We start from the raw sequence: 11,497 nt of genomic DNA, 5'->3' as shown, positions 1-11,497 counted from the left end.
TAAGTGTACTCTCTCTACCATTATCTGAATCATTGATAAAGATATTGAACAGAACCCCACCCATTATGTCCATCCAGCATGACTCTGAATCATTGATAACTACTCTCTGGGAACGGTTTTCCAGCCAGTTTTGCACTCACCTTATAGTAGCTCCATCTAGGTTGCATTTCCCTAGTTTGTTTATGAGACAGTCATGCGAGACAGTATCAAAAGCTTTACGAAAGTCAAGATATACCATGTCTATCGCTTCCCCCCATCCAGAAGGCTTGTCACCCTGTCAAAGAAAGGTATCAGGTTGGTTTGACAAGATTTGTTCTTGACAAATCAATGCTGATTGTTACTTATCACGTTATCGTCTAGATGTTGGCAAATCGATTGTTTAATTACTTGCTCCATTATCTTTCTGGATACAGAAGTTAAGCTGACTGGTCTGTAGTTCCCGGGATTGTCCTTATTTCCCTTTTTATAGATTGGCGCTATATTTGCCCTTTTCCAGCCTACTGGGATCTCTCCCGTCTTCCCTGACTTTTCAAAGATAATGGCTAATGGCTCAGATATCTCCTCAGTCAGCTCCTTGAGTATTCTAGGATGCATTTCATCAGGCCCTGGTGACTTGAAGACATCTAATTTGTCTAAGTAATTTTTAACTTGTTCTTTCCTTATTTTAGCCTCTGACCCTACCTCATTTTCAATGGCATTCGCTATGTTAGACGTCCAATCGCTGCCAACCTTCTTGGTGAAAATTGAAACGAAGTCATTAAGCACCTCTGCCCTTTCCACATTTTCTGTAATTTTTCCCTCCTCATTGAGTAACGGGCCTACTTTGTCCTTGGTCTTCCTCTTGCTTCTAATGTATTTGTAGAATGTTTTCTTGTTACCCTTCACATCTCTAGCTAGTTTGATTTTTTTTTTGTGCCTTGGCCTTTCTAATTTTGTCCCTACACACTTGTGGTGTTTGTTTATATTCAGCCTTTGTAATTTGACCTAGTTTCCACTTTTTGTAGGACTCTCTTTTTTGATTTTTAGATCATTGAAGATCTCCTGGTTAAGCCAGAGTGGCCTCTTACCATGCTTCCTGTCTTTCCTATGCAGTGGTATAATTTGCTCTTGTGCCCTTAATAAGGTCTCTTTGAAAAACTACCAACTATTTTCAATTATTTTTCCCCCTAAACTTGCTTCCCATGGGAACTTACCACCAACTCCCTGAGTTTGCTAAAGTCTACCTTCTTGAAATCCATTATCTTTATTTTGCTGTTCTCCCTCCTACCATTGCTTAGAATCATGAGCTCTGTCATTTCATGATCACTTTTACCCAGGCTGCCTTCCACTTTCAAATTCTCAACCAGGTCCTCCCTGTTTGTCAAAATCAAATCTAGAACAACCTCTCCTCTAGTAGCTTTCTCCACCTTCTGAAATAAAAAATTGTCTCCACTACATTCCAAGAACTTGTTGGATAATTTGTGCCCTGCTGTGTATTTTCCCAACAGATGTCTGGGTAGTTGAAGTCCCCCCATCACCACCAAGTCCTGTGCTTTGGATCAGTTTGTTAGTTGTTTAAACAAAGCCTCATCCACCTCTTCTTCCTGGTTAGGTGATCTGTAGTAGATCCCTACTATGACATCACCATTATTTTTTTTAATCCCTTTTATCCTTACCCAGAGACTTTCGACAAGTCTGTCTCTTATTTCCATCTCAACCTCAGTCCAAGTATATACATTGTAAATATATAAGGCAACACCTCCTCCCTTTTTTCCCTGCCTGTCCTTCCTGAGCAAGCTGTACCCTCCTATACCAATATTCCAGTCATGCATATTATCCCACCAAGTCTCTGTGATGCCAACTATATCATAGTTGTGTTTATTTACTAGCATTTCAAGTTCTTTCTGCTTATTCCCCATACTTCTCGCATTAGTATACGGACATCTAAGATACTGACTTGATTTCCTCCCCCAATTCTATTTTCTCTCCTTTATCCCTGCTATAACAACCCATGCTCCTCCCAAATTCCAACCCTTCTCCCACGTCTCCATGTTTTTGACTTATCTGTGGGCTTTGGTCACCTGCCCCATTCAAACCTAGTTTAAAGCCCTCTTCACTAGGTTAGCCAGTCTGTATCCAGATATGCTCTTCCCCTTCCTCACTAGGTGGACCCCATCTCTGCTTAGCAGTCCTTCCTGGAACAGCATCTCATGGTCAAGGAAGCCAAAGCCCTCCTGTCGACACCATCTTCGCAGCCAGACATTCACCTCTAGAATGCATTTGTGTCTGCCTGTCCCCCTACCCTTGACTGGAAGGGCTGAAGAGACCACCACCTGCACTCACAACTTTTACTCCCAGAGCCCTGTAGTCACTTATTGGGGTGGTGGCTGCGATCCTTCCAGCCTTGGGGTGCATGGCTTCTCCTCCGCCACCTTTTGGGGTCATTCCTCGTAGCTCGTTGCCAGGGCAGCATATCGGTTTTCCATCACCATGGTGGGTGGGTTGGGAGTAGGGGTGGAGCACTGCCTGCTGCCAGAAATAACCAGCAGCCAGTGTCCTCCCTGTGACAGAGCCATATCTTCCTCCCCTAGTGGTGTAACAGCAGTCGTCTCTTGCTGGATAGCTCTCTCAGCCTTGGATGTCTCCATATGAATACTCTTGAGGAATTCCTCATGGGCATGGATGCTCCTCAGCCTAGCTACCGCCTCCTGTACCTCTCCCACCTGCTTCCTGAGAGATTCCACCAGCAGGCACCTTTCATATTGGATGGTCCCCCCAGCCTGGCTTTCTGTGAGTGGGAAATGCAGGCCACAGTCTCCGCAAATCCACACCAGGATCTGGGTAGAGGCATCCGTGGTTAGGCTGTCTATCTGGATAGAGGAGCAGTGTTGGCACTGGCAATGCAGCCCTTCCTAACCATAGCAATTCTAGTATGACTCTCTCTCAAACTCCCCTCTTTGCAGTCCTCTGTTCGTTAGCTCCCCTTGCAGTGCAAGGATGTGCCAGAAGCAGCACAAGGATGTGCCAGGGTTGCTTAGCTGGTCTCGCTGACAAATTGGCAGGATGCCAATCTCTGACTATTTTTGTTTTCTTTATGGCTATAAATGCTCCATTACGGAGAGGATACCTCACACACCAGATTGCTGTCTGTCGAGGTCTCTGTTGGTATCTTGTGGTGTCAGAAAAGGCGGGGAGGGTATTTCCTTTCTCCTCCTACCCAGTTGGCAAAGGCCTGGGAGATAATTTTCAGAAGAATGTAGATTTAGTGCTTTGCACATGCGATCTAGCAAAATTTTCGTGTGTATGTCTTGAGGAAAACAGTGGAGCAGCATAATCCCCTAAAGAGAATTCATTAGAAGTTAATGGTACAAGAGTTTTGTAGTTTTATGCATATTTGAAGTCTGTTATTGTATTTCAATAACACACTGCATGAAATGCCCCCTCTCTAGAGATTTATTCGTAAAGCCCTTACATGTTACTCAAGAAAAAATCCCATTAAACTGGCTACTAACCACCACATCACCTGTCACTATGCTTCATTTACTTATGATGATAATCCCTGGGCACACGTTCATAGAACGCAGTTATGGAAGGAATAATTTCTCCCTCAGGCAGGCTAACTATGAAAACCATAAATGGTGTCCTGTCAGACCCATTCAGAAAACACACCACAAACTCTTGGGGACCAATATGCGTAGCATTCTCTTGTGGAGAAGTCCTACAGAGTTTTCTAGAAAGTGACAATCTTTTCATAGATTTTTTTTTTAAACCACGGTAAAGAATTTAATAGAAAAGTAAGACTGTGCTATAGAGTTACACAGAATGGTTCAAAAGAACAATATAAAGGATGTCATTCTCCATTTATCGTACACATTTTAAGAATTATTTCTATACAGTCTTATAGGTTTCACCTCATTAGATCCTAAAGGATATGTAAAATGATTAGGTTCACTAATTAAAAATACTACTAATATTAATACTAATAATACTAATTTAATTAAAAATTAAAGTGCAGCAAATACTGCAAATAAATACTTCTAATCTGTAGACACAGAAAGGAGAGCATGGATTTATCATTAAGGTTTTGTATAGATACTGTGTGTTGTTTATGAACAATTAGACACCACATTCTAAACTGAGATACAATATTACTCTTGGTTAAATTGTAAATAAAGGAGGCATGATCACTGTAAAATTAAGCACAACTGAAAGGTATGTTCCCAAATTATGGATGCAGTAAGAGCCTGGGAATGTATTATACATGACACATTTCGTTCCCCTTTTGCTAGTGACTAGTGATTTTGAGAGCCTCGGGATTTGGGTGCCCAACTTGAGACATTTTAAAGTGGCCAGGTGTTCAGTGCATGCTGAAGATCAGGCCCCTTGAAGGGTTTTCACAATGGGTACTAAAAATTGGAGGCACCCAAAATACCTAGTCACCTTTGAAAATTTTGGCTGATACGTTTTGGAAACTTGCTTTTTAGCTCCCCAAAAATATGCTTCCCATGGTTTTGAGCGTGATGATAAAACAGTAGCAAATTGACAAGGCCCGAACTGGGCTTAACACTAACATACCTTTCCATGTCTTTAGGAACATGAGGTCTTCTGGGCTTTCAAGAGGAAGAGCTGGTGGACTGCATAGACATTGACAACAATTTGTGTGACGAGAGTGGGACCTGCGACAGGAAAGTCTTCGCTTTGAATATATACGTTAATTGCTAGAGGGCAGAAAATTACCAGACATGTCCATAGCCCTCAAGCAAGTTTTTAATAAGGACAAGACCTTCCGTCCCAAACGCAAATTTGAACCTGGGACCCAGAGGTTTGAGCTCCATAAACGAGCACAGGCCTCACTGAACTCGGGAGTGGACCTGAAAGCAGCTGTGCAGCTGCCCAATGGAGAAGACCTAAATGACTGGGTGGCAGTTCACGTGGTTGACTTTTTCAACAGGATCAACCTGATCTATGGAACTATCTGTGAGTTCTGCACAGAGAGGACCTGCCCGGTGATGTCTGGGGGCCCTAAGTATGAGTACCGGTGGCAGGATGACTTGAAGTACAAGAAGCCCACTGCATTGCCAGCACCCCAGTATATGAACCTTCTCATGGACTGGATCGAGGTGCAGATCAACAATGAGGACATATTCCCTACTAGTGTGGGTGAGTCCAAGCAAAGCCTAGAGCCACAAACCGTATTTCACTCTGTGTGCCTGGAATGCTCCATTTCTTTTCCTAATAGTAATGGCTCTTGAACTCAGAGTGTTAGGCCCTGGAGTGCTGCTGGGGAGATGTCAGACATTCCACAGGAGTAGCATGTCAAAAGATGAAATGATTGCTTGCTTTAAAAAAAAAAAAATAAAAATCTTTTCAGCCCAGCCACTAATCCCTGGTAAGCCACTTAGCTTAATTATTTAGGGGTGGCAACAGCAAGGGCAACAATACTATAGTAGCCTATCTGAGGCCAATCAGGTCTGAACCTTCACTCCCTTGCATCTTAAGTAGCCATTGACACCTATACAAAGTGAGCATAAAAACCTATCCACGATGGTGGCATTTTACATCCACTTCTCTAATGGCTGTGCATAATGCAAGGCAGTGGAGAATCAGGATCACAGTGTGGACTGTTATCCATGGTCCCTTTGCCCCCTCTCCTGTCCCCCCATGAAAAGACGAAGAGGGGGGAAAGTGAGCAACTATCCTCTGAAGGAAAAAAAATCTAAATCTTGTCTGTGCCCAAGTCTTTATGATGGCTACTGATGCTGCTAACTGTGGATGCGACATTTTTCCTTAGTCACTTTTCAAGGTAGAACTGCACTTTAGAGAAAGTTTGATTTAACAATTTATTTTTATTATTTCTAACTTCTTGCAAATCTCAAAGCTGTGTGATTATCCTGAGGGATAAGGGAACGTCGTGTTTATCAGCACGAGGTTCAGAAAAGATCTGGCTTAAGTGAGGTAAGGAGTAGCAAGGGGAGGGCAATACTGAAATCAAGTGGTTAGAAGATTACGCAGGCTGGCTTAGTTTAGAAGGGTTTGTTGGGAGGTGAGAGCATGTAGCAAGATTGCAAATATCAGTAAGCTCTGCTGACCTTTAGATTGCTTACTGCCCAGCTCTGATTATCATGTGGGTGGGCAGACTTGTTGTGGGTTTGTGTTCCAGAGACTTGTCCCTCTTCCTTTCCTCTCATTGCATATCGGTATGAAAGGTGGTGGTTACAGGCTGTAACTTAAACTCCTCCAGTTTATCGCACAGCAGGAAGAAGGCAGGTTTCAAAGGAAGCTGTGACTCATTTTATGGGCAGTGGGAAGTGGTTTAGATTTCTCCAGGTCTCCTTGATTTTTGAACTTTCACTGAAATGTATGTGGGCTTTGTTGTACCGTTGTTGTGTGATGGCTCGTTCCAGTGTTTCACTTCCCTTTGGTAATATCAGTGATTTTGTTTATATGTGCAGAAAATATTTATGGTCAATTCTGTGGCTTTGGGAGAGGCAGATAACATGTTGACAGCTTTTATTGAACCAAGAAATAATCTATAATACCCAAACTTTCAGTGCTAATAATCTCCTTCTTTGGAAGAAGTGACCGGAGGAACACTGCAGGAAGCCAGCAGAACCCCAAACTCGGGTCTCAGCCTTCTGGTTCATCTGTAAAATAGCTTTGCATTCTATAATACTTGAGCCAAACACTTCTGGGCCTGACATGACTGTTCTTCTCTCTGGTCAAAGTGCACATATGCTGTGAGAACACGGATGCAACAGCAGAGGTTGTGAAAACTCATGCCTGAGACCAGAGGGTCCCACTCCCATGTATGCCTTCTTTCACCCCAACCAGGCCAGCCAGGTTCATATGCTGCCCTAATTGTTGCCCTTACCCTGCGGGAGTGGAAATACAGCTGGATCCTTGCTTCTCTTCTCTGTACTCTTGCACCAGTTCCAAGGCAAGGTGAGACTTATTATCACTAAGTTTCACTTAATTTCCCTGCTGTGGGGGCACACTGTGCTGGGACTGGAGCAACCATGGGACCAGGGCAGTGGCAACCAATGGCAGATTGAGAGGAGAAAAGAGGCAAAAGAAGGTCAGTAATAATATTTTGCATGTTCAAAGAGCTGTGCAATTACTGGCTAATTAATTTTCATAGCATCCCTGTGAGATAGGCAGATAGGTATTGTCCACGCTTCAGAAGTAAGGATGGTGGAATGAGGCTGATATCACTGTGCTTGTGCAGCTTAGAACTTTTATCAGTAACATGAGCTGGGGGACCTGACCTGCCTCTTGCCCCATAGCACTGGGCATGGAATTTCAGGTAACGGTGGAGCACCTCCATGCTACCTGGATCTTGTTAATTTGGCCAGGAATGCAGATCACTTGTGGGGTGAGTTATAAAGGGACACGGTACCAATTCCCAGACTAATTTCCATCACTCGTTCACATAGTTGACTCTCTTCTGCTCCTACACGTGGTTTACACACCTCTGAGACGTAGGCACTTCAGGAGGAGATTTTATGGATACCCTAATGAAGCATTATTGCATAATAATGCCTTTTTCTTAGCTTACCAGAAACATCTCCTGCTCTGAGTACATCTGTACACGAGTACCAAGCACTATCTATTGCAGGCACTAGTTTCTGTTTTGGATTGGTTGTGAAGGCTCAGATTTTGGATGCCCAACTTGAGTGACGTTAGGTGCTGACATTTAGAGATGTGCAGCACCAGTTGACTTGGGCTAGAGTAATGGGTGCTTGCCACCTCTGCAAATCAGGCCCTACGCATCCCAAGTTAGGTACCCCAGGTTCGTAGCCCACTGAAAGTTTGGACCTAAATGTTGCCGTGAGAGTCAGTTTTCCCTTAGAGGTTAGAGTGGATGCCCGGGCATCAGAACTTCTAGGTTACATTCTAGGATCAAATAGTGACTCCCTGGGAAACTTTGAGCAAGTTATATAACTTTTCTGTGCTTCAATTTCTGCATATGTAAAATGGAGATAATTGCCACCCAATGATTAACGTGTTGCTTGGAAAGCTCTTAGAATAATACCTGTGCTTAGCTGGCACATTCCATCCATGTTCCACCTTTCACTGTCCCCACTGCACGAGACAGAAGCTTTGGGACTGTGGTGTGCCAGGGTTGCTGCCAGGGCTGGTCCTGGACCAAATTGTGCACCAGGCAAGAAGTGCGTTTGGCACCTCCTCGCTCCATTTGTTAAACTTTTTAATACCTTGCAGCACCCTGGGCGGGTCGTCTGACCCTAAATCTGGCCCTGGTTGCTGCTGTCTGAGTCACAGCTCCCTTAAGGGATCTGTGCACGTTCTCCTTTCTATTATTTCGATTCTCCTTATTTTCATTCAGAAAAATTAATCACAGTGAAATGGCAAATGCTCGTTCTTTGAAGCAACTGAACTTGATTACAAACTGGTATCTGACCAAAAGAGGTTTATCTTGTGCCGTGCACTGTTGTTGCTACCACAGTCGTTCTAAAGCACAGCGAGCATTATTTTACCTCTTTTTAGGCTGTCTTTATGCTGCAGCTACTTCTGTGATCAAAAAAAGGTCTGCAGAAAGAAACTCTGCATCATAAAAGTCTGGTTATTAATGGAAGGATTAATTTACTGCTGTGCATCTCTGCAGTGAGTCCCCCATAGATTCCTTTTAAAAAAAAAGTTTGTGTCCTTTTTACAGGATTTGAGCTGCCGTTTCCATTAGCAAATGAATTTACTTAAGGGAATTCAGGGAGGAATTTGTAATGGCAATCCACAGAAACTGTGCACATTTCCAAAACTAATCCTATTAAATAACGCCCTCTTTAATTGTATGTACATCACGCAGACTATTTAGAGTAGGATTTCCATAATTGCTATTAAACACAGCTTTTACTGATGAGCTACTTGAAGGGGTCAAAAAATAGTTTCAGAAGGGCCAATCGTATTGGGTTTCTTTTTGTTTTGGTTTTGGGGGGTTTTTGTTTTCCTTTCCTGTCCTTTGTGGTTAAAAAACTGTAACTAGGAACTGGGTGAGTTAAAATGAGATTTACCAATTTATAACATGGACATCTGTATATATTTACACTGTACTCTCATCCCTGGGCCCCCTATCAGGGTCAGTCTGTGTGTTTCCTGTGGTCTATGGCCATTTCCTTTTGTGCTTTCTGCAGTCATTCTGAGCAGTTCATTTGCTGATCTCCGTCTCTCTCACTCCCTCCTGCTAGCATCTGCTGTTGCTAACACACAGGAATGACTGGAGGATGAGAGCAGGACCTGGTATGGGAATTGAGGTGCTGATAGCAGAGTGGTGAGTGGCTAAGCAAACCACTTGCTGAAGATAGGCGCACTTCTTTCTGACAGTGTAAAGCCTTAAAGGGTCTCTTATGCTGATAGCCTCTTGCTGTGGGGAGTGGTTTCCTTAATTTTTCCCCACTGTTCTCAGTTTGAATTTTTGTGAAGTGAGATTATAGCATGTCCGAGGCTAACAGTTCTAGAGACTGAAATTATATAGCCACAAACTTCAAGCTCCCTGCATTCCCCTAGTCATATGCCTCAATCCTGGTTTATAGGATTTATATCTGTAGTGTGAAAGATAGTTCAGTCTCCACGCCCACTCGAGGCTACTGTGTTGAGGCCATCAACCCTGGTTTTGTTGGCGGGGGTGTTTTTTTTTTTTTTTGTAATTAATTTTTTAATGATTTTCCTAAAAAAAGCAGACGACAAAAGGTACAAAAAGCTAAATGGCTTTCAACTTGAATACTTTTCCAAATACCACACATTGCATGGGATTGCCAGCAGAATTATAGAATGATGCAATTTTACAACTTGTCAAAGCTGCAAGGCCAAGCAACATAAAGCCAGACACCATAAACATAACATGTTAGGGTGTGAATAACAGTAATAAAATAGGTTTCAGAGTGGCAGCTGTGTTACTCTGAAAAACAAAAAGAACAAGGCGTGCTTGTGGCACCTTAGAGACTGACAAATTTATGTGAGCATAAGCTTTCGTGGGCTAAAACCCACTTCATCAGATGCATGCAGTGGAAAATACAGTAGGAAGATCTAGATATACACAGAGAGAGCATGAAAAAATGGGTGTTGCCGTACACACTATAATGAGAGTGATCAATTAAGGTGAGCTATTATCAGCAGAAGAAAAAAACTTGTAGTGATAATCAGGATGGCCCATTTCCAACAGTTGACAAGAAGGTGAGAGTAACAGTGGGGGGGGGGAAGGGGGAAATAAGCATGGGGAAATAGTTTTACTTTGTGTAATGACCCATACACTCTGTCTTTATTCTAGCCTAATTTAATGTTGTTCAGTTTGCAAATTAATTCCAATTCAGCAGTCTCTCGTTGGAGTCTGTTTTTGAAGTTTTTTTTGTTGTAGTATTGCAACTTTTAGGTCTGTAATCGAGTGACCAGAGAGATTGAAGTGTTCTCCGACTGGTTTTTGAATGTTATAATTCTTGATGTCTGATTTGTGTCCATTTACTTTTTTACATAGAGACTGTCCGGTGTGGCTAATGTACATGGCAGAGGGGCATTGCTTGCACATGATGGCATATATCACATTGGTAGATGTGCAGGTGAACGAGCCTCTGATAGTGTGGCTGATGTGATTAGGCCCTATGATGGTGTCCCCTGAATAGATATGTGGGCACAGTTGGCAACGGGCTTTGTTGCCAGGATAGGTTCCTGGGTTAGTGTTTTTGTTGTGTGGTGTGTGGTTGCTGGTGAGTATTTGCTTCAGGTTGGGGGGCTGTCTGTAAGCAAGGACTGGCCTGTCTCCCAGGATCTGTGAGAGTGATGGGTCGTCCTTCAGGATTGGTTGTAGATCCTTGATGATGCGCTGGAGAGGTTTTAGTTGGGGGCTGAAGGTGACGGCTAGTGACGTTCTGTTACTTTCTTTGTTGGGTATAAATTGGAGACTACGGACATGAATAGGGAGAGGGAAGGGGAGGGAAGTGAGGGGAGGAAAAATGAAAAGAGGTTAGGTGGAATGGCTGAGGTTAGGAATGAAAAGAGGTTAGGTTGAACGATCTCAACTTTTTTTTTTTTTTTTTTGTTAATACAAATGTATCTAGAAATGGTGTTCAAGTTTCGTAGGAGTCATGTCATTGCTCTCTATGGCGATAAGCTCTTTTTTCTTTGGCTGATAAGTCAGTCAGGTCTGTATACCGCTGCTCTATTCTGCACATAAGCCCATTCTTCCTTTTTTGTAAACTTGTACTTGGCTCATTGCAGCCCTCAAGAACCAAAGTCTTTGTGGTAGAGTTAAACCCAGTTTAGCAGATAGATAACCTAGGATATAATTTTCGGCAGAGGTTTGGCTGCTGAAACCTAGCACTATTGATGTGGACTCTTCTCCAGTAGAGACCATCTCATCATGTAGGCCATCAAACAACGATCAGATGGCACCAACTTTCAGTGACTGTCTACCCAGGCTGGATTCAAATTGATGACTTAGCAACCAAAGGCTCCATAGCCTCTTATGTATCTCTTGGACCATGCAGTTTCTTTTCTCTCCTCTCCTTCCGCA

General features: G+C 43.0%; 1 protein-coding gene across 1 annotated transcript in view; it reads left to right on the top strand.

The window, feature by feature from the left end:
- Nucleotides 1–4,721: 4,721 nt before the first annotated feature.
- The window catches only part of MOB3B (MOB kinase activator 3B), a 72,360-nt gene continuing 65,584 nt past the window's right edge, over nucleotides 4,722–11,497 (top strand). Inside the window, exon 1 of the mRNA XM_077816478.1 lies at nucleotides 4,722–5,139. Coding sequence (XP_077672604.1) covers nucleotides 4,722–5,139 — 418 coding nt within the window. The remainder of the gene's footprint in view (nucleotides 5,140–11,497) is intronic.

Source organism: Eretmochelys imbricata, chromosome 5 (assembly GCF_965152235.1).
Source record: "Eretmochelys imbricata isolate rEreImb1 chromosome 5, rEreImb1.hap1, whole genome shotgun sequence".
NCBI classification, from domain to species: domain Eukaryota; kingdom Metazoa; phylum Chordata; order Testudines; family Cheloniidae; genus Eretmochelys; species Eretmochelys imbricata.
The sequence above is the reverse complement of the archived record's forward strand: the minus strand, read 5'-3'. Positions and strand labels throughout refer to the sequence as shown.